The sequence below is a fragment of the Eschscholzia californica genome, unplaced genomic scaffold, assembly GCF_041429995.1.
Source record: "Eschscholzia californica isolate CP2 unplaced genomic scaffold, dmEscCali1.0.p SCAF_1, whole genome shotgun sequence".
Taxonomy (NCBI): domain Eukaryota; kingdom Viridiplantae; phylum Streptophyta; class Magnoliopsida; order Ranunculales; family Papaveraceae; genus Eschscholzia; species Eschscholzia californica.
The window spans coordinates 79,281,766-79,308,367 of NW_028238198.1; the positions used below are offsets into that span (position 1 = coordinate 79,281,766).

Sequence of the window (26,602 nt, forward strand, 5' to 3'; positions counted from 1 at the left end):
AAAATGTGAAACAAAATAAGAATGATGAACACCCAAAAATGAGAACATAAAACTTTTAGAGAGAGTAAGAACAGAAAATTGATGTTTTTAGAGATTGAAAGAGATGAAGAAAATAAAATGTGAAACAAAAAAGAATGATGAACATCCAAAAATAAGAAAATAAAACTTTTTTAGAGAGAGAAAGAAAAGAAAATTTATGTTTTTAGAGATTGAAAGAGATGAAGAAGATAAAATGTGAAAAACAAAATAAGAATGATGAAGAAGATTTTTGGATGTATAAATAAGAAGAAAGAAGGAGTTGAAACAAAATATAATGGGAGGGATCCAAAAAAATTGGCTGCAATTTCGTCAAAAAATGGCGCCATTTTTAAATTTTCAGAAAATCTGAATGTTTCTCTGACATGACGTCATGTACGGGGAATTAATTGCTTCCCTGTCGTCCGTCAGATTGTCAGAAAACACAGAACTTTCCCGTGGAGGGGTAAAAGAGGGATAAATAAAATAAAAACCAGAAAACTGTGAGCTGTCCTGACAATTTGGACCGGGTTCTAATTTTTTTTTGGACTGGGGTAATGCTTATTTACCCTCCATTTTTTGGGCCTCTCACACAAAAATCGGAATTTTAATTGGGGCCTTATCTCCATGGACCCTTGTAACCCTAAACCCCTTTCCTTGGGGTTGGGTTATAAAGTTCTATTCATTTGATTGATTATTTTACCTTATTGTAAATTTAACCAACTGTTCAAGGGTTTAAGGGTTTTAGAGGAAGGTAGCTTTTCTACCGATTCCATTTATGATGAGCTACGCACTTTCTTCTTGTATAACTCGAATCTTCCTCTTCAAGAGATACGCAGTTTCTCTTGATTATTCTACTGTTTCTTCACCAAACCCACTCTTATTCTTCTCCAACAAATCATTCTCAACTAAAACCAGTAGTTACCCACCTCCGGAAATACCTAAAATCAATGATGGTAGTAGTAGTACTGATCCAAGTACTTCTAGGGAACCAGACATGAACTTGACCCAACAACAAAAACAAGTTTTAACTGCAATCTCTGAAGGAAAATCAATTTTCATTACTGGGTCTGGAGGAACAGGAAAAACATTCTTGCTCCGAAAAGTTATCAAACTTCTCAGAAAGGAAATCTATAACCCTAATGAAGTTTTTGTGACAGCATCAACTGGTGTAGCTGCTTGTGTCCTAGATGGACAAACCCTTCATTCATTTGCAGGAATTGGTCTTGGAGAAGGTGGTAAAAATCTCTTACTCAAAAGGGTTGGCAAAAACAAACCAGCTCTGCAAAGATGGAGAAAAGTTAAAGCCCTAATTATAGATGAAATCAGTATGGTAAGTGGTGAACTTTTTGATAAGCTTGAATATATTGCTAGAAAGTGTAAACCTGAAGTTAAGTCACCTTGGGGTGGTATTCAATTGATTGTTAGTGGTGATTTTTTCCAGCTTCCCCCAATTCTTAAAAATTCAAACTTTTCAAAATTTGAGTATGTTAAAGAGTTTGCATTTGAAGCAGATTGTTGGAATTCAAGTTTTAATTTACAAGTTGAACTTACCCAAATATTTAGACAATCAGATACTCAATTCATTGAATTATTACAGAGTATAAGAAGAGGTTTTCAGGATACCGAAAAACTCCAACTTCTAGATAAATGTTGTTCTAATGAATCATCAATGCTTGTTAATTCAGATACTTCGGATATACCAAGATTATATCCTAGAAATCTAGAAGTTAAGAAAGTGAATGATGAGAGGTTGAAAGGATTGGGTGAAGAAATTATTAGTTATAAAGCATTTGATAGTGGTACAGACCCATGGAAGAAACAGCTTCAACAAGGGATTGCACCAGATGAGTTGCAAATTTGTGTAGGTGCAAGAGTGATGTTAATCAAGAACAAGGATTTTGTGAGTGGTTTAGTGAATGGTTCAACTGGAACTATAACTGGATTTGTGTCGGCTAAAGGGAACTATTCATCACTACCCATGGTTCGGTTCGACAGTGGCAGAGAAATGATGGTGGAGCCGGAAAGATGGGATGTGATGGAAGGAGAGAAGGTGTTGGCGACTAGAAAACAGATACCATTGATACTGGCATGGGCATTAAGTATTCATAAGTGTCAAGGGATGAGTCTTGAATGTCTTCAGACTGATCTTTCAAGAGCTTTTGGTTGTGGAATGATTTATGTTGTTCTTTCTAGAGTTAGAAGCTTGGATGGACTTCATTTATCTGGTTTCGAATCTTCAAAGATCAAAGCACACCCCAAAGTTTTGCAGTTTTATGAGAGTAATCTTGGTAGCTCAACTTAAACATAAATCATTACCGAAAAGAAGCTAACTAATGTTCATTTGATTGCTAATATGTTTATAATTATTTTTATTATGGATCTAACTCATGTCCTCTACTCAAAATTGAAACTCTATTTCTTATATGTATGAACATGTTGGATATACCCTAATTTTCCTTTCTAGAGACCGTTAGGCATTTTGTTGGTTGCTTCCCACGTATGAAGGTCAGTATTTTCTCTTCTAACCTTTGCATTGCTTAGCGATTACTTGTGACAACGATTCTTTTGAAGTACATTGTCATTTCTTTTATTTTCGTAACAACTTGTGCTAATGTATTTTTTGAGTTATTTTGTTTAAGATTTTTGTTGGTTCAAAATCTTGCGTAAATAAGAAAAGATAATACGGGAAATGTGTAATTTTTGTCCTTTAATTAGTGTAAATTTATTGTATCTGTAGAATTTCTTGTAAATTTCTAACCAGCTTCAAATCTAACTTCTTCAAATGGGGGTCGGATGGTGCTAATGTTTTTTGGTAGAGAGAGAAAACCCATCTCCCCTCCCTATTGTGTCCATTATCATTCGATTTTGATCTGATTTTAGGTTGCTACTTCCCACTCGTCTATCCTTTAAGGAAACCCTTACTATCCCTAATATGTCAATCGCATAATGATGTTTCACCCTTTTAAAAAGAGCATCGGCGTTACTCATTCTTACAGGATCTCAGTGTTTCAAATGTATGGTTTACATGGTGCCAGTTTAGTAAGTAACTTTTACTCGGCAAAGAAAAAAAAGCAGTTTCAATCATTCGTCTTTGCCCAGTTTTTGTTGATCAAATGGTTACTTTCAGAACTATATGAACGGTTGAGAGAAACAATGGTAGTTCAAATGCTTTTGATCATTTTTAATTAGGACTTGGGAGTTCAGAAATTACAGAATGCGCATGGACTTTGTAGGCAAAAGACCGGAACTTCAAAAGAGATGAGAACGAACTTCAAATAAGATGAGAAAGCCTCGACTACCGCTCTTCAGAATTGAATTTGTTCCAAGCCTCCTGCCATTAAACAGAAAAAATATACAAGTGAGATGGGTTGGAAAGAATTCTGTGAAAGGTGTTGATCTTCTTCATGTCCAATGCTTGTGATGTAAAACTCCCTTGGATAAAGAAACAAAGCAAAGAAATAGGACAATAGGGCAACATTTTTAAGCCCATGAAATTCTGTACTTTCTTAGGAGCAAGGATAGAATAAAAGAACACCATTTTTCAATTTCATAAGCTTACTTGTTCCTTTCTAGCACTTACCCCTTTTTCCTAAATGTAGTCCTATGAGCTTTTAATCCGAATCACGGTTGATTTATTTACCAATAATGGAAAGCAAAGGATAAAAAATGTTAGAGTGACAAAGAGTGTTTAGAAATGAAAGAGATGCTTGAGTTTCTGATTAATGAAGAGCGAAAAGAAAAGATAGGTTTAAACGTCACTTTTCGGCTGACATGCACTTGCGCGTCTCGAGTCTCGCGAATTGAGGTTGCACCAAATTTTGAGCGCGAAATGAAGGGGAGACATAAGGGGTAGGTCAATTGTCTTATGAGGATAGGAAGGTATTTACATCTTTCGGATTTTTTTGAGATATTATTCCGAGTAGGGCTTGTTTTGGTATCTCGGGGCGTTTTTTGGGCCTTAGATTTCTACTCTCTTATCATAATACCCCTTGTAACCTTAAATATATACATGACCAAAAACTTCTTTTCAAAACCAATCCCAAACAAAAAAATTCCATTTAAATTTCTCTCACATCTTTTCTAAGTAAGGCAAAATTGGTAAGGGGAGCTTGAAATTGTTGTTGGGGGTTGTAGTATAGAGCTCCCTTTACCTATCGCCCTAAGTAACCGCAAGACTTCAGTTTCTCTCTCAAAATCGTTTTTTTTTCTTTTGAGAATGACCCTAAACTAAAACTCTGCACCATCTTCATTCGACATCTTCATCCTCTTCATTTGTCGTCGTCATCTTCTTCATCCATCATCCTTACTTTCTCTCTCTAAAACATTTTTTTCTGAAAATGAAAACCCTAAGCTAAACGGGTGCAACATCTTCATCTTCTTCATTCATAAGAGACGGTTGCACCAATCAAATATGAGTTACTAACAGATTATAGAGTTACTAACAGATTAGGAATCTTAACATATGTATGATACGCAACGCATTTTATATATAACAAAATGAATTTTTTATATAACAACACACATTTTGTTTATAACAAAACTCATTTAGAGATGGAGTGGGTCGGTTTTAGGGTTTTAGAGAGAGAAAGTGAGATATAAACTTTTTTAATTGAGTTTGGGAGATACACAACGTGTCGTACAAATTGAGGTTGTCTTACTCCAATATAAAATGGGCGGGAATTTAGGAGATTTTTTTTTTGTTGAAAGGAATTTAGAAGATTGGGTCGGAATTTTTTTTTCATAAATACGAGGGTAATTGTGTCCGGAGTATAAACAGACTAAATTATTTTTTAGAACTGGGAGAATTACTGAAACCCCCGACTTTTTATAATGCGTTTACTGAAACCCCCGAATTTTATTAGTAATTACTGAAACCCCCGGCTTTCGTTAGATTTAACTTTCATATTTTCAATATTACTTTCTTGCCCTCTTACTAAAACCCCCACCTTTTGATAATGTGATTACTGAAACCCCCGACTTTTCTAACATACTTGCCCCCTTACTAAAACCCCCACCTTTACTAATTGAGATTACTGAAACCCCCGACTTTTGAAATAAATGGACAATATCAAAAGTCGGGGGTTTCAAAGAAGCTCATATTTTTCTTAATATAAAATCTCCCACTTGCTTAGAAGAAATATAAGGTTTATTTTCTTGATGAGAAACAAATTTTATGAAGGAAGCACAACCAATAGTCAATTATTGGAGACAAAGCACAAGAAGCAGTTGTTCTCGCTGGAGCTACACCTAGAAGGACCAGATCATACTAACCGGTTACCGGAGATTTCCAATCCTAGGTTTCTGCTTTAAAATCGAATTTTTTAAAATCCTAGGTTTCTGCGGATGGGTTATCGGTTGATTTCCAATCCTAGGTTTCTGCTTTAAATTCAAAATTTTTTCTGTTGATGGGTTATCGATTGATTTCCAATCCTAAGTTTCTGTTTTAAAATCCAATTGTCCCTAAGATTAACGTGCACAACACCGAATGAAGAGAGAGGGAGAATACATCAATTAATAATGTGAATTTTATTTAAAGAAAACAAATGAAGAGATTATATGCTTGAGATTTCGATGATGGAGACTCTAAGTAAAGCTCAAAGGGAAGGAACCATTTTCCGTAGATGCTTGGGTATGACTACCCTACCTATTTTCATGCACTTTTGTATATGTTCTTTCTATTGAGAACCATGCAAGGTGTTCTTTTTATATTGGTGATTTTATTGATGACATCGAGTCTTCTTCTCAGAAGCAATCTCTTTATATTTTTAAATACTTTCATTATGTTTTGAAATTTTGTTAATGATAGATAATGTTAGGGATTTGAAGTCATTTGAAGATTCTATGGACTTTGAGAGAATGGAGCAGGAGTTTGGAGCTTTTCGATTACTTATGCTCTATTTGGTTTTAGATTTTTATCTTTGATAGTGTGGTAAGACTTGAATGAACCATAATATTTTATGACTAGTTAGATTGTGACCAGAGAGTATGTTTTGATTTCAAATTAAGTGACGGATTTGGGTATTTGTTCTGGTTGGAGAAGAAGGATTGTTGATATAAGCGCCCCGGTTCGTGTTTAAGGCGCCCGCGTTTTCTGATCCCAACAGGTCCGGTTTTAGTAAATGGCTTTTTGGTCATTTCTCTCCCTTTAACAGCATCACACCGTTAAATCTAACGGAAATCGGGAGTTTCAGTAATTACTAATAAAAGTCGGGGGTTTCAGTAAACGCATAATAAAAAATCGGGGGTTTCAATAATTCTCCCTTTAGAATTTTATTTTGGACCTTGACCCCATGGATTTTAAGGGATTGGGTTATGAAGTTTTATTTATTCATTTGGTTGATTATTAACTTAGAGAAATTTTAAAGGCAATGTGTTTTTGTGTTAAAGGTAACGTATTTTGCTCATAAGACTTGCTCAAGACAAATTGACCAAGTATGGTTAGAAGCAATGCCATCTCTTTTTTCTCCGGCAAAGATTGTCGGCCGGAGGCCATCTCTTTTCTTCTTCAACAAAGATCGCAGTTCGTCAACCTCAGGCTGACAATTTAACATGAAAAAAAGTGCTCTCTCTCTCTCCGTTTTACTCTCTTTCTCCAACTAGCTCGAATCCTCTTATGAGATTGCGTAGAGAGTCAGAGAGATATGAGGGAGAAAGACATTTGAAGAGAAACTGAGGAAGTAGTATGGGCCTATGGTGTCTCTGTGGATTTGGAGAGAGAAATAGGTTTATATGAGGTAGCTTAGTTTAATGTGAGTCTCTCTCTCTCTCTCTCTCTCTCTCTCTCTCTCTCTCTATCTTCTCTAAATAAAAGAATTCCAGATCTGAATATGGGTCTTTAAAAGTAGTGTTTGTTTGTAATCATACAACTTTCTTCTCTCTCTCTAGATTATGTATCATCTCTCCCTTCGGCTGTGCATGTTCTCTTTATCTCTCCAGACTCCCTTCTTGTTTCATTTTTCCTAAAGCATGGCAAAAAATCATGAATATAACCAATTGCTTGATTGTTTTGTGGAATTTTGCCCTCAAACCTTGTCAGAGGATCAGGGCCGGCCCAAGTAATTTGGGGGCCTAAAGCGAACCAAAATTTGGGGCCCTTGTGCAGTAACTATAAAAAAAATTACCGTCAATTTAAATTAGTACTAAAAGTATAAGTAAAAAATATAAAAATGGATTATAAACTTTATAAAAGTGCATCCAATTTATATATAGAAACGAGCTAAATATGTTTTGAAAACATTCTTCTCGCCTTTTGAGATGCACAAGGCACTTCCTATCTTGTCTATCTCCATTAGATAAATGTCGAGTACGTCGAAGAGAAGCGTCTCTTAAGAGCATCTTTTGGAAAATCATCTTCATCTCTTAATACTCTAATAGGTCCCCTTTCGACTAACAAGTCCCTTAATGGTTGATCAATTGTTATCCAACTAGCCGGATCACTAAAATCTTCATTAGTATTCTTGTTCTCGATATCTTTATCAATGTTCTCCTTCGCTAGTTCCTCACTAACGTCTTCGTATCTATGTTCTTCAGGAATAGTTTCTTTTTCATGTTCTTCATTTGTATTCTGATGACCAATGTCATCACCAACAATTTCTTCAACCATATTTCCATTACTAGATTCTTCAATCACATTATGAGGTTCTTGTCTGGAATTATTCTCAGGTTTTTAAGTTGTCGTAAAATACTTATTTAGAGAACCTTCTTGAGATTTTGCTGATATCTCTAATCTTTTTTTTTCTTTTCTCTCTTAGTATGTCCTGATTCGTATGTATGCTTCATTGCTACACTAAATATCAATGAAATAACTTAAGTATAATGTCAAAACTTAGACCTAAAATAGAAAAGTTTAAACGGATAACCATTGTCTATCAAATAGTCCAATTAACTCCCATAACAAAATTTTGAAAGAGAAAGAATAAGAAATAAGGCTATTAAGATGAAAAGGGATGGAAAGAAAGAAAGAGAAGAAAGTAGAAAAATTATACATACCAGGAAGGCAGGAAATTAAATAATACTATAAGACAAAGAAAGATGTAAGAGAATGAGAGAGTTCAGTGAGACTTTAAAGAGAGAGGAGTTTAGTTTTAGGTTTAATAAAATAGAAATTGGGTGAAGCCTAGGTTATTAGGTTTCCTTTTCAAATTGGGTTCTTTCTTAATTGGTTTGTTTATTAATTGGAGGTAGGCCCAGGAGTCACGTGCAACTTCTCTTAACAATCCGGGACGCGCAATTCTTCACAAGAATGGCGGACTAATTCAAACGGACAATTGTTCTTTAATTTTTTCTGACTGTGTGCCTATAAAATCTATACCTTTGGAGCCCTTCTCTAAAATGGGGCCCAAAGCAGCTGCTTTGGGCCTGGGCCGCCCCTGCAGAGGATGATAATCTATGTGAACCAATTCTAAAGCAATAAGATTTATCCAATTTCTCTTTGAAGAATACCAAGGATTTCATAACAATGAAACTATTTGAATACCACTGAAATAGTTGGAGATAGATATGTTATCTATGGACGCAATTAAAGATGAAATTGTTTATTGAGCTCCTCCCTTGGTTGTAGACAAAGAAAAGAGAAAGAGAGTAAAGAGATAAGAGATAAGAGAGATGAAACAACAACTTCCAGAACAAAGAGAAGTCAGAGAAAGAGAGATTTCTGAAGTAGTTCTTTCAAGAGAGATTGAAAGAGCAGAATATTGGTTTGAAGAAAAGAAGATTATTAATCTTGTGAAGCAATTTAGTTTGTGGTTATCTTCTTCAACCTTTAGTAATCTAGGATTTGTTCAAATCCTAAGGAGTAAGAGATTTATTTCTTTGTTTCTTTGTTCAGTTTATCCACCATAGGTTTGGTGAAGAGTTGTGTAACCCATTATTTAATTATAGTGGAAGATTTCTGGACTAGGTCCCGTGGTTTTTTACCTTCTAGTTTGGAGGGATTTTTTGCCACGTTAAATAATCTTGGTGTCTCTACTTTTACATTCACATCGCTTATCTTCATATTCCTGAACAAGTTAATTAGGTTATTTTTCCTAACAAGTGGTATCAGAGCTAAGGTTGGATTTATCGTTCAGAAATATGGAAGGGAAACAGTAGTGCACTTTACACATGATTCAAGCGAATTCGTGAATAAGAGTTGAATGCAGTTGGAATGTGAGTAATCAGGGGATTCAAGACGTATTGAAGAAAAAAGTGTTGGATATCAAGAAAATCCATATAGAAGACAATACTTCAGATATGATGGCAAAAAGATTGTTTAACGGGAAACATGAGTTACATAGTAGTATTGTTGTCTTTGGAATGGTGGGCCCTTTTCATAAGTCGGGAGGGGGAGTTTGTTGGGGTCCCTCCTTATATAAAAAGGATTCCTAGTTAGAATAGGATTTCCCTTATTCCTTATTTAGGGAGAAATAGAAGTTTCTATTTCTAGCCTACAAAGGAATCCTATTTCTAGTAGAATACCTCCTTATTTATCATTATAAATAGGGAATGAAAGGGAAGAAATTATTCATACTTTCAGGTTAGAGAGTATCCTCCCAGTTGGGAGAGTTAGTAGAGAATCCTCTCAGATGTATCTTCTCAGGTTAGAGAGAGAGAGAGATAAGAGAGATGAAACAACAACTTCCAGAACAAAGAGAAGTCAGAGAAAGAGAGATTTCTGAAGTAGTTCTTTCAAGAGAGATTGAAAGAGCAGAATATTGGTTTGAAGAAAAGAAGATTATTAATCTTGTGAAGCAATTTAGTTTGTGGTTATCTTCTTCAACCTTTAGTAATCTAGGATTTGTTCAAATCCTAAGGAGTAAGAGATTTTATTTCTTTGTTTCTTTGTTCAGTTTATCCACCATAGGTTTGGTGAAGAGTTGTGTAACCCATTATTTAATTATAGTGGAAGATTTCTGGACTAGGTCCCGTGGTTTTTTACCTTCTAGTTTGGAGGGATTTTTTGCCACGTTAAATAATCTTGGTGTCTCTACTTTTACATTCACATCGCTTATCTTCATATTCCTGAACAAGTTAATTAGGTTATTTTTCCTAACAAGGTCGTCGGCCGGCCGAAGGTTGAATACCGACAACGTCGTTACTCGTTAAGTCAAACTCTGATTTAGACATTGTTTTCTAAACACACGTTGCCTTTAACCAAACTAGAGATTACCTCTAACAACTTTGAGCATTGCCTTTAAGATCTCCCATTAACTTAAGGGTTTTAGAGGAAGGAAGCTTTTTCTACTGATTCGATTTATAATGAGCTACGCAATTTCTTCTTGTATAACTCGATTCTTCCTCTTCAATAGATATGCAGTTTCTCTTGATTATTCTATTGTTTCTCCACCAAACCCACTCTTATTCTTGTCCAACAAATTATTCTCAACTAAAACCAGAAGTTACCCACCTCCGGAAATACCTAAAATCAATGGTGGTAGTAGTAGTGCTGATCCCAGTACTTCTAGGGCATCAAACATGAACTTGACCCAACAACAAGAACAAGTTTTAACTGCAATCTCTGAAGGAAAATCAGTTTTCATTACTGGGTCTGGAGGAACAGGAAAAACATTCTTGCTCCAAAAAGTTATCGATCTTCTCAGACAGGAAATCTATAACCCTAATGTAGTTTATGTCACAGCATCAACTGGTGTAGCTTCTTGTGCCCTAGATGGACAAACCCTTCATTCATTTGCAGGAATTGGTCTTGGACAATGTGGTAAACGTCTCTTACTCAAAAGGGTTGCCAAAAACAAACAAGCTCTGCAAAGATGGAGAAAAGTTAAAGCCCTAATTATAGATGAAATCAGTATGGTAAGTGGTGAACTTTTTGATAAGCTTGAATATATTGCTAGGAAGTGTAAACCTGAAGTTAATTCGCCTTGGGGTGGTATTCAATTGATTGTTAGTGGTGATTTTTTCCAGCTTCCCCCAGTTCTTAAAAATTCAAACTTTTTAGATTTTGAGGATGTTAAAGAATTTGCATTTGAAGCAGATTGTTGGAATTCAAGTTTTAATTTACAAGTTGAACTTACCCAAATATTTAGACAATCAGATACTCAATTAATTGAATTATTACAGAGTATAAGAAGAGGTTTTCAGGATACCGAAAAACTCCAACTTCTAGATAAATGTTGTTCTAATGAATCATCAATGCTTGTTAATTCAGATACTTTGGATATACCAAGATTATACCCTAGAAACCAAGAAGTTAAGAAAGTGAATGATGAGAGGTTGAAAAGATTGGGTGAAGAAATTGTTAGTTATAAAGCATTTGATAGTGGGACAGAGCCATGGAAGAAACAGCTTCAACATGGGATGGCACCAGATGAGTTGAAAATTTGTTTAGGTGCAAGAGTGATGTTAATCAAGAACAAGGATTTTGAGAGTGGTTTAGTGAATGGTTCAACTGGAACTATAACTGGATTTGTGTCGACTAAAGGGAGTTATTCATCACTACCCATGGTTCGGTTCGACAGTGGCAGAGAAATGATGGTGGGGCCGGAAAGTTGGAGTGTAATGATAGGAAATAAGGTGTTGGCGACTAGAAAACAGATACCATTGATACTGGCATGGGCATTAAGTATTCATAAGTGTCAAGGGATGAGTCTTCAATGTCTTCAGACTGATCTTTCAAGAGCTTTTGGTTTTGGAATGGTTTATGTTGTTCTTTCTAGAGTTAGAAGCTTGGATGGACTTCATTTATCTGGTTTCGATTCTTCAAAGATCAAGGCACACCCCAAAGTTTTGCAGTTTTATGAGAGTAATCTTGGTAGCTAAACTTGAACATCAATCATTACCAAAAAAGAAGATAACTAATATGTTCATTTGATCATTAATATGTTTTATAATTATTCTTATTATGGATTTAATTCATGAACTCTACTCAAAGTGAAACTAGCTTTCCTATATGTATGAACATATTATTCTAGAGATTGTTAGGCATGTCGTTGGTTGCTTCCCACGTATGAAGGTCGGTATTTTCTCTTCTAACCTTTGTATTGCTTAGTGATTACTTGTGACAACGATTCTTTTGAAGTACATTGATCATTTCTTTTAGTTTCGTAACAACTTGTTCAAGTATTTTTTGAGTTTATGATTTTTGTTGGTTCAAAATCTTGTGTAAATAAGAAAAGATAAACTAGCTTTCCTATATGCATAATGATGTTTCACTCTTTTAAACAGAGCATCGGCGTTACTCATTCTTACAGGATCTCAGTGTTTCAAATCTATGGTTTACATACATGGTGCCAGTTTAGTTAGTAACTTTTACTCCGGCAAAGGAAAAAAGCAGTTTCAATCATTTTAACCACGTTTGAGCCCAGTTTTTGTTGATCAAATGGTTACTTTCAGAACTACATGAACAATTGATAGAAACAATGGCTGTTCAAACGCTTTTGATCATTTTTAATTAGGAGTTCAGAAATTACAGAATTCGCATAGACATTGTAGGCAAAAGATCGGAACTTCAAAAGAGATAAGAAAGCGGCTACCGCTCTTCAGAATTGAATTTGTTCCAAGCCTCCTGCCATTAAACAGAAAAAATATGTAAGTGAGATTGGTTGGAAAGAATTCTGTGAAAGGTGTTAATCTTCTTCATGTCCAATGCTTGTGATGTAAAACTTCCTTGGATAAATAAACACAGCAAAGAAACAGGACAAAAGGGCAACCTTACTAAGCCCATGAAATTCTGTACTTTCTTAGAAGCAAGGACAGAATAAAAGAACATTTTTCAATTTCATAAGCTTACTCGTTCCTTTCCATTTCATAGTGCACTTACCCCTTTTTCCTAAATGTAGTCCTATGAGCTTTTAATCCCAATCATGGTTGATTTATTTACCAATAATGGAAAGGAAAGGATAAAAAATGTACCTTCAGAAGATCAAAAACCTTCTCACAGATGTACTTCTGTTGAATGGTAGCACCTCGTTGCTGCAACTTATCAGGATGAACAGAAAGAGTGGCTTTCCTGTAAGCTTTCTTTACAGCAACAGCTGTTATAACTTCCGTCAATGGGATTGGCTGCCAACCACTATCGGGCCCAAGGATCTGTCAAGGAAATGCAGGCAGTAAGAAAGCAGGATATAAAATAAAAGTACGGCCACTGAAAGACGTAAAATCATTGTGCATACATATTGCAGTGTTGAAAGCAAAGCACGCAGATTTCCTTCTTTTCCGCTTGACCATCTTTTGACCTCGGCATCCAGAGTATCCGCTAGTCTCTGCAATCAAAGCGAGATGAACAGGAGTAAGAAACAACGCCTTCCCAAGTCCATAGGAACTCTGAGTGGGTAAACAAATTTACGTTTCTCTCTGACTGCTCTCTCTGAGCAAGAAGGTCACGCATATTCTTCTCCTCTAAAGCTTTGGCCTGAACGGAGAAGAAAATGAATAAGCAAATAGATAAAGGCCCAAGAAAATGCATCTCAAGTTCAACAAAATGGCAATTCCTACCGCACGCTCCACTGTTCGTTGATGCCTCTCTAACCTTGCTTTCCACCTTTGAGCTGATTCAATTTGGGAATCTGCGTAATAGAGAAGTAACGTATTTTAGTAGCAATCCAGTACCATAACTACAAACAAATCTACACAAGAGATAGACATATAGAATATATGATGTGGCATCGCGGCGATTTAGGAGAACAATGCACAACTATAATTTGAGGAATTAGGGAATCTCTGTAGAATACTAGAGGTACCTGAGCTTTGAACTTGAGAGTCCGGTAGATCCTGTCAATAGTTATCCAGTTAATATGAAGTTGAAGAACATTCGTGAATATATATATAAGGAATGGAAGAAGTTATATTATCTAGTCAAAGATGACGGCACTCACGGAGAAAGAAGAACATCGCCTCATCCCAATATCTCTAGAAGTAGTTGAGAATTTCTCAGAATAGGTTCTTTCTGCTCTTTCTCGTGTACCTAGAGGAGGTTTATCAGCCCTTGCTTTCTCCGCAGCACGTTCCCGAGCCTCTGCAGTTGCTCTCTCTACAGCAGCACGCTCTGCCCTGAGTCTAGCTTCATGAGAAGCCTTCTCAGCTATTGATTTTTCTCGAGCTTCAGCAGAAGCCTTTTCTAATTTTTCTCGAGCTTCAGCCATAGCTCTCTGCCGAACTTCTGCAGTTGCCCTCTCTACTGCAGCTCTTTCTGCCCTTTCACGAGCGTCAGCAAATGCCCTTTCACGTGCTTCCCTAGTTGCTCTCTCCACTGCCATCCTATCCTTTTCTCTTTCTCTTTCCCTCTCTCTGTCCTCTTCCAACTTTCTCAAGCGCTCTTTCTCCCGCTCTCTTTCTCTTTGCACCCTTTCATTCTTTTCCCTCTCGTCCATTTGAAGAGTTTCACCCAAAATCTTCTCTTTTCTTTCTGTTTGGCTTGTGCTACCAGCTGTTTTCTTTTCTCCCTTTTGTTCCACCAGGTTAGTGCAGTGAGCTGCTCCCATTTTCTTTGCATTTTCTACCAAATCGCTCTTTCCTTCTACTCTTATGTGTTTATTTTTGTTCTCATCCTGCCCAGAAGCACCTTGATATGGATCAGTAGTCCTCTCATCTTTCTCTTGCAAAGCCGTTTGTGGCTGTTCTAAATTCTTCTCATTATCTTGTGTCATGGCTTCGGAAGCAAAATTCTTTCTGTTCTGAAAATTTTCACGTTCAGGAGCACTTTGATCCACATGTTCTGCACCTAATATAGTAACATCAACCTGTTCAGTAAACACTTGCTTAGCTGTTTTCATTTCCCTTGCTTTCTCTTTGTGTTCGATAGCAGATGTAGTTGTTTCCCTCATCTGTCCACTCTCTTCAGGGTCATATGAGGTTTGACCCAATTCAAAATTTTCAGTGCCTAGTTCTTCCTTGCTTGTCTTGCGAGTTGAACTTATGTTTACATCTTCATCCTGCTCACTTACTTCATTAGCTACACCCAATTTCTTCACACTATCAGCACTCTCTGGGCTATCTTTAGATGCTTCAGAATTACAGTAGTCCTCTACACACACAATAGCCTCCTGAGCTACTGAAAATTTCATGTTATCTTCGTCCCTCGTGCATTCTTGGTATGCCCTCTTTTGTACTTCACACTCCAGAGCTTCTTGTAGTCCCTTGTTGTCTTCATCCCTCCCGCTAGCTTCTTTCAGTCTCTTCTCATTTTCATCTCTGTTACGAGCTTCTTTTTGTCTCTTGTCATTTTCTTCCCTCTCAAGAATTTCTTTTAGTCTCTCCTCATTCGCTTCCCTCTCACGAGCTTCATTTTGCCTCTTCTCAATTTCTTCCCTCTCAAGAGCTTCTTGTAGTCTCCTCTTACTATCTTCCCTCTCACGAGCTTCATTTAGTCTCTTCTCAATTTCTTCTTTCTCATGAGCTTCCTTTAGTCTCTTCTCATTTTCTTCTCTTTCACGTGCTTCATTTAGTCTATTCTCAATTTCTTCCTTCTCACAAGCTTCATTCAATCTCCTCTCGTTTTCTTCCCTTTCCCATACTTCTTTACGCAGTTTCTCAATGTCTTTCCTTTCACGATCGCGAGCTTCTTCTTTCTGCTTCTCGATTTCTTCCAACTCTTCAACCTCTTTTAGTCGCTTCTCATTTTCCTCCCTCTCATGGGCCTCTTTTTGTCTCTTCTCATTTTCCTCTTGTTCAAAAGCTTCTTGAAGTCTTTTTTCACTTTCTTCCATCTCACATTCTCTTTTTTCATTTTTTTCACACTCAAGAACCTCTCTTGGGTTATTCTCATTTTCCGCCATCTGATGGATCTGTTTCCATATCACATCATATTGCTCATTAGATTCTTTTAGTTTCTTTTCATTACCTTCTCGCTGAGGAGATTCTTTTTCTTTGTTATCACGGTCTTCCTTCATTTGCACTGTGAATTTGATCTCATCTTCTACCCAAAAGCAGACCTCTTGAGCCATATTTAGATCCTTTCCACTGCTTTTGTTTTCCCCCTGTTCTTTCAACCTAGGCTCCTCCATAAGTGCTGTCATTCCATCTGCTTTTATAAGTTCAAAATATTGTTCCTGTCTTTTCCATTCTTCTGTTCCGCCTCCTCGCTCTTTATATTCTACACTTGATCCAAACTCCTCCACATTCTTCTGCTTTAGAGATTTCATACATGCATTGGCATGTTGTCCAGTCACCTGAGATTGTGGAGCTGGCTGCACTAAGCTTGTGATTTTTTGTCTTTCCTCCAAAGCAAAACCTTTAATTTCAGTATCCTCTCCCAAAAGTGTGTTTTGAACTTTCTCTTTCAATTTGTAAGCTTTACTCTTAGCTTCCTCCTCGCTTCTTTCCTTAACATTTATGTCATCCTTCAAACCCATTTTCTTTCGGTTTTGATAACCGTCTCTTTTCCTTTCCATTGATTCTTTTGCACTTTTTAATCTTGCTTGTGCTTTCTCCATTGCATCTTTCATAGCAGCTGCTGCAGCAGAAGAACTGGCATCTACTTCCACGTCAAAGAAAGATGGTGAGCCATCACTGGCAGTCCTTTTAATAGACACTTTAGGTGGTGGTCTTGATGGAGGTGGGACATGCGAGGGAACTGTTCTAAGGTTAATTTCTGATACTGTTATAAAAGATTTACTGCGATAAATTCCACTTCCCATTACGTTACTTTGATGATTCAAGTGACTCTCAGAATCTGTGACATAGTGAGAAACAGGCTTCTCTGACAGGCTTTCTTTGAAATGATTTCTTTGATGTTTCAACTCAATCTCGGTGTTCTGTTGATGGACTGGCTGATCTAACATTGCCTCCCTGGTGTGGTTTTTGTTCTGCAGATCACTCTCCGAGACCTGTCGACGGACTGGCCGAGCCGGCATGGCCTCTTCGGGACAAAGTTTCAGATCGCTCTCCAAGATCTTATGACAGACTTGCTGATCTGTCATAGCCTCTACAGAATGGCTTTTCTTATGTTTCAGACTGCTCTCAGAAACCTGTTGAGAGATTGGCTTATCCGACGTGACTTCCTTGACAAGGCTTTTTTTGTGTTTCAGAATCTCAGTCTCAGAAATTTGTAATACAGTATCACGGGTGCCCTGGTCTATCATGGTTTCCTTGAGATGCTTTTCTTCCATTAAACGGCCACCAAAATCAGAATCCACACTACATAACTTGGTCCCCTCTGTCACTGATGTGTCCCTCTCAGCCTTCTCAGCATGAAAACTTTCATCAACTACACAAGTAAATGTGGGTAAAGAGTTGACTTCAGCTATGTTCGGAACCGTATTCACTCCATCTCCTGCGCTTATCTGATTTGTCCTCTGATATAACACGTTGAACTGATTGTTACCATCATGTGACTGATAAGTTTCTTCATTTGAAAAGGGTTGATTATTTTCCGAAGAAGCAGGATCTTCACTAGAGCCCTCTGACAAGGAACCTCTTTCTGCTGAAGTCCTGCACATGCAAGAAAAATGTTCAGAGAGAACTATCTAGACTCGGAACTCATAATTAAGTTTGTGGTCATCCAACTCAAAACCAATTGGCAATAGTAGAGAGGACTCCCTTCTCCACGTCCCCTCACATGCGGGGTTCTTTGAGCCAATCACGTGTTTTTGTTTTTAAGGTGACGTGGAGCACGTGTGGATTTTAAGCCTATCACGTGTAGGACTAGCTCTGGTTCCATATTAAGGTTGTGGTCATCCAACTCAAAACCAATTGGCAATGAGTGGAGAGGAGCTAGACATATTATTCTTGGTTGCTAGATGACCCCTCTCCCATGTGGGACTATTCTCACACTCATAAATATCAGTGATGACGGTAAGACCAATTAAGTACTACAAACATTAACTTTTCCTAGACTCATCGCCAATGCAATGTTGCTTGATTCGGCTTCCTCCCATTGAACAAGTGGTAACAAAATGTGGAAAAGTGCCTTGAATATGAATTGGTCATCAGTCGATTTACAGTTGCTGCCTTGAATGTGTTTTGGGGATTGTTCTGCAATTCAGTTTTAGGTAGAAATTGTGGAGGCACAAAGTGTTGGGGCTTTGCGGTTATTTATATTCAGAAGTTCTTGAGATATTTTTGTAACCTTGTTCTCTCATACATAGTAAAATCACCATGCCATTGTTTTGCTATGGAGCAAGTTTTAGGACCGAACCACGTAATCTCTTGTGTTCATCTGCGATTGCTTGCTTATTTCGGGTTTGCTAGTACTTCTTCATAACATAACAAACACCATAAAATGATTTAAAAAAAAAAACACATTTTGGTTCATATCAAGATGAAGTACTAAACCAAGTTTAATGGTCTAAATGAAGAGCTAACTAACAACTAGTCTAGCCACAAAATATTCAATAAATTTCACAACTTGAAATAGAAAGAAGAAATACCAGACATCATCTGAAGAACTTTCCCCTCCTCCTTTTGGTTCAGCTAACAAATCTTGATAAGAAACAGCGAAATCCCAACCATTAAAACCACCAAATACTTCAGAGTAGTCAAATTTGGAGGTGGGAACATCAGTACTATAAACATCGTTCTCATTAACAATAGGAAGATCCAAAATAGGAATGGAAGAAACTCTTGAAGAGTTAAAACCACCAAAAATCTCACTATAATCATCTATTTGAGGAGAGAAAGTTGAAACTCCAAACTTAGGTGGACCACCGAAGACATCGTCGTAAACAGTTTTGGCGGGTAAACCATTTCCATTTGAAGATATTCTCTTTGAGAGACTAGTAGAAGGTTGAATCCTTTGAGTAGAATGTGAAAAATCTGCCATTTTAGAGAGAGAATGGTATTCTAGGGTTTTCAAATTTCTCCTTCTCTGCTCTTCCTTCTACAGTAGAGAGAGAGAGAGAGTGAGTAGGAAAAGAGTACAAACAGGAGGACTGATGGAGAAAAAAAAAGGAAAGGGAAATAATGTTTGTTTTTTCATAAAGAGACAGAAAGTTTAGAGAGAGAAAGAGAGATTGGTCTGGCCGGTAAAAAAAACTGGTTATTATCAGCTTTTTCTTGTCATTAACCGGCCATCGATTCCAAAATAATTGATAGTACTAGAAGTATTTTCTTACTCGAGAAACGATGGGTGGCAATCAATTCCAAGATGGAGAGTTCTATTGGGACCCCACATTACTGTTATAGACGCCCCATGTCCATGTAAATTTTCCTTTGGTATGGGTGTCAAAAACAACCATAGGGGGGCATATAGAACTTACCTTTCGATATATTTTTTTTTTTGAGGCACCCTTTCGATATATTAATGAGAAATAAGAAATAAACAAGAATCCGTGGTGCATAAGAGTATAAGAATAAACAACTAACGCAATTTCAAGTCACGATTTTCATGCATATTCCTCATAAAAGTAATGATCTAGCTGACTCTCTGGCGAAATGGGTTGAAATAACAATTATAGTAGTAACGAGAGGTTGTTTCCACTAAAACTAGACATAGATATTGTAATGACGATTTAGTTTGTTAATCTATTTAACTTGCACCAAAAAAAAATCAAGAATAAACAAGTTGATCAAGAGAGAGAAAGATATTTGATACGAAAGGTGGGTGATATTTACTGAGTTTTATAAAAAAAATATCCAAATTTACTTTTGGTATTTACAAAAGCCAAACTGAAATTGAGGTTCATTCTTGTTTTACGTGTTCTTTCAACTTCAATCCTATATCACCTCCCACCCAAAACCATCAAGGGCGGCCCGTGACCAAAGCCACCAAAGCGGTCGCTTTGGGCCCCAAATAATCAAAGGCCTCATGTTCCCTATTTCATATGTAACTTTCGAAAAATTAATTATACTTTAAACTAATTTCAAACATAATTTAAGGCGTAGCTTAGTGGTAAAGAGTTTAGATCTTGGATAAAAGGTCAAGGGTTCAATTCCTACCCTTTGTATTGTTTAAATTTTTTCTAATATTTCAATGTATGGGGTCCCAATTTTTTATTTCGCTTGGGGCCTCCGATATACTTGGGTCGGCCCTGATTATCACCAACCATCATCCCTGCAATCATCCACCATTTGGAGGAAATTGACTTGATGGAGCTTCATTAATTTTGAAATTTTAATATTTCAAAAAATTCATTATTGGAGGGAGTTGAAGTTCAAAGATCTCATTAAAGGGAGAGGTTTAACAATCATGACGTCTTAAGAATAATCGGACTCATAGAGTCATAGTAATAGTATGGACAAATATCCGCCCCACGAGGTGCCTGTAGAACAAAGGAACAACTGCTTTGTAAGGGTAAAACCCGTGAGGCTAAATAAGAAGGCCCGATAATGGACCAAGTCGCTACTCCGGTCACCGAATCCATACCCGCTTGACACTAAGCGTATCTGACACGTGTCACGTGATAGTCACCCGCCGGTACTAGGCAATCTTACGGCCAGAGGAATATTGCGCAAATCATAACCGCACTAGTGGTAAGTATTCCGTATCTGTCGCTTAAAGACGGGCGTTACCGGCCAGTAGCTTACCGCACACGCGGTAACATCCTGGTCGTCCCTCGAGAAATTCGAATACTCATCTGATGGACAGATCCTCTAGCCCTTAACGTATCTCTCAGAAGTAATGACACGGAATAAGTACGTCGGTTACTAGCTGGTCGTCATCAAGGCAATCCCTCTCCACCACTATAAATACGAGAAGCAACATTCAGACAAGGCATCCAATATTCGATAGCAATACTCGAGTAATCTAATCCATCTTTACTACCATTCTTTTCGATAAGCTTCTCAAAGAACTCTCCACTTTTCCAAAGTCTCTGACTCATCGTCTTAGAAGTTGGGAGATAAGAGCTTGGTAGTCCCGAATTGAATAGTAACTGGCTAGCCGTATCGACACCATTACCACCACCTCCTTATCGCATAAGAAAGCTCTCGGGTCTCATATACCTCTCATCCAACGGTAACTAGCTGACTGTAACACCCATCCGACAGTAACTAGCTGGTGGTAACACCATCCTTTTACGACCACCCTCTTACTATCTCATCCAACGCGACAAGGAGACAAGTGTATCAACACCGTCCACCTACAAATCATCATCGTTCGATCTATTTACGACTTAAGTCTTATTGCAAAGCTCATTTATGACCAGCGACTTACTGCAAACCCCACGTACGACCACCAGGTTATCGTCACGATATCACTACCGTTGAGATCTGTTCCGACAACTCCATGAGCCGCGACACCTAAGCACTCGGACGACGGTTACCTCCCTATCGCCCACTTTCATCTTATTTATATTTGATCGAGTATCTGACTTGACCGTCGGAGCCCCCTTAGGCCGACACCATCCCGGTGTCCCAGAGGCTTCACGATCTCTTCTCTTTTTGTGTGCAGGTTCTTTTCGACACGTAGCTGGTCCCCAAAGCATCCGACCCGACCCGACAAGACTTTTGACCGTTGACCCGTTGACTGTCAGACTTTCCGACCCGTAGACATTTTACCGTCTACAGTAATAAAGGTGGATGAGTTGTAAAATTATAGGGTCAATGTCCCAAAAGACCAAATATAATTTGAAAAGATTTAGGTCCTCTAAGAGTAATTTACTTCCATAACCTTATTCTTCTATCCTAATTGCTACCTATCCACTAGTTAAAATCGACCTAATTCTCATTTTCTCTTTACTCTCCTTTCTCCAAAACGATCAAACCACTCTCCTTTTCTCTTTCACAATACCGAAGATTGGTTCTCTCATCATCTCCCTTTCTCTCAAAGTCTCTTACTCCAAAACCCTATTGCTTCATCAATCTTTTTCACAAAAAATCCAAAAAAATAAAATAAAATCAGAAATTATTCACATATTTGTGACCGTATCTCTCTCTCGCTCTCTCTCTCTCTCTCTCTCTCTCTCTCTCTCTCTCTCTCTTTATAGAATTTGATTTTGTCTAGAAAATGTAGCATGGAAAGTAATCTATTTCTTCAAAAAATTGTATATTCTCCTAGCACTTTCTTGATTTTAAGATGTTTATGTTCTGTATACTTCTGACTTACCCAGAAAATCAGTTACGCTTTTGTAATTTTTGACGAGCGAGTTTGTTTAACAGCTGACAATACCTTCGCATTTCTTTAACATTTCTTCGATTTTGCATTAATTTTGGCAACTATACCAACATCTTCCAAACTATGAAAAATCAATCACAATTTAATGACCATAAATACCTTGGCTTTAACTACAGTAGAAGTATACAGATTTTCTGATTTTTTAATATTTTTATTCTTTTACATTCACGTTTCAGTGGCATTCCATGTTTATTTGTAATTTAACTGTAAATGTTACCAGATCTTCAACCGGATTTTTCAACGAACAAAATTCTGCTACCTCTTATATGCATGGAAACCCTAGTTCTATATGTGTTGAGTAATCCAAGATTTCTATAGAGAGGAAATCAAACATGTTGTAACCAAACCAACAACAAAAACCTTTGCTTTTGATTGCAGTGGTGTTTAGCTATTAGTTTTAGGTTTGGAGTTGTATTATATGGTTATTTTCATGGACTTCTTTCTAAATTTAAGTGTTCACTTTTAAATACAAAATAGATTAGGGAAGTTTTATAAGGCCTCCCCAATTTTGTTAAAAGGCCTCCCCATGAACCATTTTACTTGCTAAATTATCACTGAGGGGAGGCCTTTTAACAAAAATGAGGGGGCCCTATAAAATCTCTCAATAGATTATGGGTTCTAATTAAAAGATCTCTATAAATACCAAATGTACGTTCTCTAAATAAATATCCATGTAAATTGCCCTTAGTTGTGTAAATACCAACGACCATTCGAAAATAGAAATTATTGATTTCGTGTAGATCTGGAGTATAATTTTACTTGTAAGCGAAATAAAAGTTTAAGACGAATTCAAACATGAATTGGATCTGACGATTTAGATTATTTTTGTCTCTTAATGAGAATCTCAGTAGCCCATTCCCTATTGCACTCTCTCCATTTAGGTCACTCTTTTTTGCAATTGAAAACAAATTTACTTTTCTTCATGTGTATATAGTCTTTTGGATTCTCACCTAAAGTTCTAAACTCAAGAAAATTATATATAGTCTTTTGGGTTCTCATCTAAAGTTCTAAACTCACGAAAATGTGACACTTTTGCATTTTAGCTCATAAAAAGACACTTTAGTGCAAACATAGAGCCAATGCGTGCACCCATTAAGCTAATTTACTGATTAAAAGATTCCAAGTCTAATATTACAATTTAGTGACATTGGAAATGTTAATCTAACGCTTTTTTCGATATTTGATTTGAATAAAGTATAGGCTGATCAGTCCTATTTCATCAAAAAAAACATTGGAAATGCACCTGCCCATGAAACCCAAGTAGGAGAAGGACTTTTTCTTGGGTTTCCATGACTAGAAAATGTTTTTAGCAAAGATTGAATTAGAAGACAATAAGAAAATCACAAACATCTTCTTTCATATAACATTGATATTGTAGTACTTTAGGAGTATTTCAATTGCAAATACAAGAAACAGGACAAACTAGACAACTATACCACACAAGTAACCGTAACTATAGTCGTTGATGACTCGTTATTTTTTCATTTAAACATAAGCTAAAATTCTTAGGTGAGATATGTATTTCAATCATCTCAAGTTTCTTGTATTTGTTTTACAAACTGATTGAGGTATTCGTCGACAGTTGTGTACTTTACATCTGGATAAAGGTCATAAGCTTCCACCCCAAAGGAAGGTTCAATCGCAAATGAAGTTTGACCTCCTCTCACGTAAACTGCATGTGAAATCGACAGTACCACATTGAGTGGGATAGGAGCCTCTGCACAAAGCATAAAAAAGAACATATTGTAAATTAAGGTACAATTGATCTTCGGTAAGTTAACTTAATATAGACCATAATATTACAACCGACCTCGAATGTTCTTGAGAACTTGCTCCTCTGGTACATACTCCTTTTGGAGGGTTTTCCCAATCTTCTTCTCCCATAAGGAAACAAGCTCATTGAATGAGAGAGTATTATTTGATGGTCTTATATACAAACTCTTGTTTAAGGTCCTGGGATCATTCACAGCTTTAATTGTGTAGGTCCCAATGTCATCTTCCCTGTTAAAAACAGCTGCCCTTTGATATAGAAGATCAAATTTAGAATATAAATATATTGACATAATTGTCCCACAAAGGGCAGAAGACCTTCGAAGCCATGGTTATAGAAAAGTTTAAAATTCAAACCCTATCTCAGATCTAACCAGAATTAAGGATTTGATTTGGGGTAAGTCCGGCTTTTTGTTTTAGGTGACTCCTGAATGACTTCACTCTAAACAAGACCTCATATTTCGCTGGACTTGGATTTGACTTTTGAGTGTAAAAATCATAACGACTAAGACATAAGACATGATCATCTAGCATCATCATCACCAGAGATATTCGAAAATATATGTATATAATTTTGGGATTTGGATAGTAATAATTTTTTTTTACCTTTAGGTGTTCCATCACCTAAGATCATGACTTTATCAATAGGAGGAGATGTAGTTCCAAATTGTGACAAATTGGGTAGAAAATAACCAGCAAAGAAATTGGAAGAGACATATGTGTATGGAACCCCAGCCGCTTCAATAGCTCTCCGTATTTGAGCTTTCCGTCCGAATGCACTTTTAGCTGGTTCAACCGCTGTTGAACGATCCACATCCGTTCCAAACTCAGATGGAAAGAATCTCTAATTTCACCAAAAATGTAATTGGAGTCAGCCATTAAATCATTCGCGGTCAAATCTTGATCGGATAAAAAATTTACCTTAATATTTCCAGCTTCTTTAATGGCGTCAATGATCTTGACCTGATCTGCGATTTGTGCAAATCCGACGGTGGAAATTACGACATCAACTTGCTTAAACGCCTTAACTAAACTCTCATGATCGTAAAGATCTCCCTGTTAAACCATAAAAAGAAAACAATAAGCTCGAAGATAGAGAGCATAAAATTCAGTTTCTCTCTCTCTCTAGAAATAGTGAAATACGTACAGTGATGAGTGTAGCGCCGGAGTTTTTGAAACCCTCGACTAATTTTCCTTTGACAGGGTCGGCAATTGTGCTTTCTCTCACTAAAACGAAGGTAGGATTTCCAGATTTGATGCTTGCTTCAACTATGAACTTTCCGATATATCCAGTTCCTCCGATGATCAGAATCTTGGTTATTTCTGCCATTTCTAATCGGAAAAATGAAAACAGAAGAATTGATAAGAGAAAGAAGTGTTTGGTGGGAAGTTGTTGTTTCGTGAGGGATTGATTACTCTTTCTTCAATTTGTTAGTATTATCATTGTATCATGATTAAAGTCATTCATTCTTTATAGGTTTAGAATCAGATCCTCCATTAACGAATGAATTTTTTTTTTTAATTTATTTATTTTTATTCGGACAACAATTGGGTTCTCTTGAGAGTGAAAAATAAACGAGAACAAAGAGAGGAGAAGAAAAAAAAAAATATTCAAGTTGTTAAAATTTTGCAAATTTAAAAGAAAAATCTATTAAGGGAGATTAAAAAGAGAAGATGATGATGAAATTTAAAAGTGACGAGAATGACAAAAGAAAAATTTTGAAAAATTAAAATTTGACATTTTAGGCGATTCATAAAAAAAACACAAAAGATAGTCATCTCGGTGTTTTTGATAACTTCAGGACTTACATGAAAAGCTCTGATCACACTTTAACGGGTCATTTAGAAAATAACACTATTTATTGCCACATACCATCCGTATTTCGTTAATTTAACAAAAATAAATATTTTTATTTAAAGTTTTGTATTAAAAGAATGCTACAAATACACCTCGTTGGCATCTTTGCCCACATATTTATCTCATATAAACCTTGCAAAATTGAATATGTAACAAGCGCTAAAACTCGCAAATTAAATGTTATGTTTTTCTTATTCTTTTGTACAACAAACGGTAATTAGTTTCTTTTTTGTCGAAACAAATTTAGTTAATCCTAGTGACAGGTTTGTAGTTTTCTTATAAGTTATACTAGAGAACATAAATATCATTTGACAGAGGAGACGTGCTTGGGTTACTTCAAAGAAAGGTTGTGGGGTCGGATGGCTTCCCTCCCTTCTTCTTTCAAACCAATTGGGACACGGTAAGTAGCGATATTTATGATTTGGTGAATAGTTTCTTCATTAGCGCTACTCTTCCGGTGGAGACGAATCACACTTTCATTTGCCTCATCCCGAAAACCTTGTCTCCCCAAACAGCAGCTGACTACAGGCCGATAAGCCTTCTAAACACAACTTACAAGATCATTACAAAAATTTTAGCGAATAGACTCAAATCCACTCTTCATAGCATTATATCTCCTTTTCAAGCAGCTTTTGTGCCCGGAAGAAACATCACGGACAATATCATTATCGGACAAGAGATTATCCACTCTTACAAAAAATTAAAAGGAGCTAAGGGTTACTTTGGCCTCAAAATTGATATGTCAAAAGCGTTTGACAGGATAGAATGGAGTTTCATTATAGATATTATGAAAAAGTTGGGATACTCTGAGCATTGGATCAATATGATTTTAAACTGCATTTCAACCTCGTCTATGGCTATCTTGGTAAATGGGCGGCCTGGTGAGACCCTTCATCCGACCAGAGGTATTAGACAGGGTGATCCTCTCTCCCCTTTTCTCTTCACGCTGGTCATGGAAGGACTTAGTCGCCTCC

General features: G+C 36.8%; 4 protein-coding genes across 5 annotated transcripts; 2 read left to right on the forward strand and 2 right to left on the reverse strand.

Moving 5' to 3' along the window:
• Nucleotides 1–713: 713 nt before the first annotated feature.
• Nucleotides 714–2,708, forward strand: LOC147569604 (uncharacterized). Its single transcript, XM_086656081.1, has one exon. The coding sequence runs from the start codon at nucleotides 794–796 to the stop codon at nucleotides 2,318–2,320; it is 1,527 nt and encodes a 508-aa protein (XP_086512207.1). The 5' UTR covers nucleotides 714–793; the 3' UTR covers nucleotides 2,321–2,708.
• Nucleotides 2,709–3,293: 585 nt separating this feature from the next.
• On the reverse strand, nucleotides 3,294–18,991 carry LOC147569605 (uncharacterized). Of its 2 annotated transcripts, none has more exons than XM_086656078.1 (8): nucleotides 18,318–18,991; nucleotides 13,827–17,379; nucleotides 13,692–13,722; nucleotides 13,447–13,517; nucleotides 13,298–13,363; nucleotides 13,125–13,214; nucleotides 12,865–13,041; nucleotides 3,294–3,349 (listed from the first exon to the last, which is right to left on the reverse strand). In XM_086656078.1, exons 1-8 carry the CDS (start codon nucleotides 18,707–18,709, stop codon nucleotides 3,314–3,316), a joined length of 4,416 nt encoding a protein of 1,471 aa, XP_086512204.1. In that variant the 5' UTR covers nucleotides 18,710–18,991; the 3' UTR covers nucleotides 3,294–3,313. The 2 variants fall into 2 exon arrangements, with proteins under 2 accessions (XP_086512204.1, XP_086512203.1); XM_086656077.1 differs by lacking the exon at nucleotides 3,294–3,349 and adding an exon at nucleotides 12,377–12,517.
• On the forward strand, nucleotides 10,080–12,051 carry LOC147569606 (uncharacterized). The gene has a single exon (XM_086656082.1). It carries the CDS (start codon nucleotides 10,255–10,257, stop codon nucleotides 11,770–11,772), a length of 1,518 nt encoding a protein of 505 aa, XP_086512208.1. The 5' UTR covers nucleotides 10,080–10,254; the 3' UTR covers nucleotides 11,773–12,051.
• A 4,341-nt stretch (nucleotides 18,992–23,332) lies between the features above and the next one.
• LOC147569607 (phenylcoumaran benzylic ether reductase Pyrc5-like) lies at nucleotides 23,333–25,316 on the reverse strand. The gene is made up of 5 exons (XM_086656088.1): nucleotides 24,918–25,316; nucleotides 24,692–24,826; nucleotides 24,377–24,614; nucleotides 23,811–24,014; nucleotides 23,333–23,717 (listed from the first exon to the last, which is right to left on the reverse strand). Exons 1-5 carry the CDS (start codon nucleotides 25,098–25,100, stop codon nucleotides 23,533–23,535), a joined length of 945 nt encoding a protein of 314 aa, XP_086512214.1. The 5' UTR covers nucleotides 25,101–25,316; the 3' UTR covers nucleotides 23,333–23,532.
• Between the last annotated feature and the right edge of the window lie 1,286 nt (nucleotides 25,317–26,602).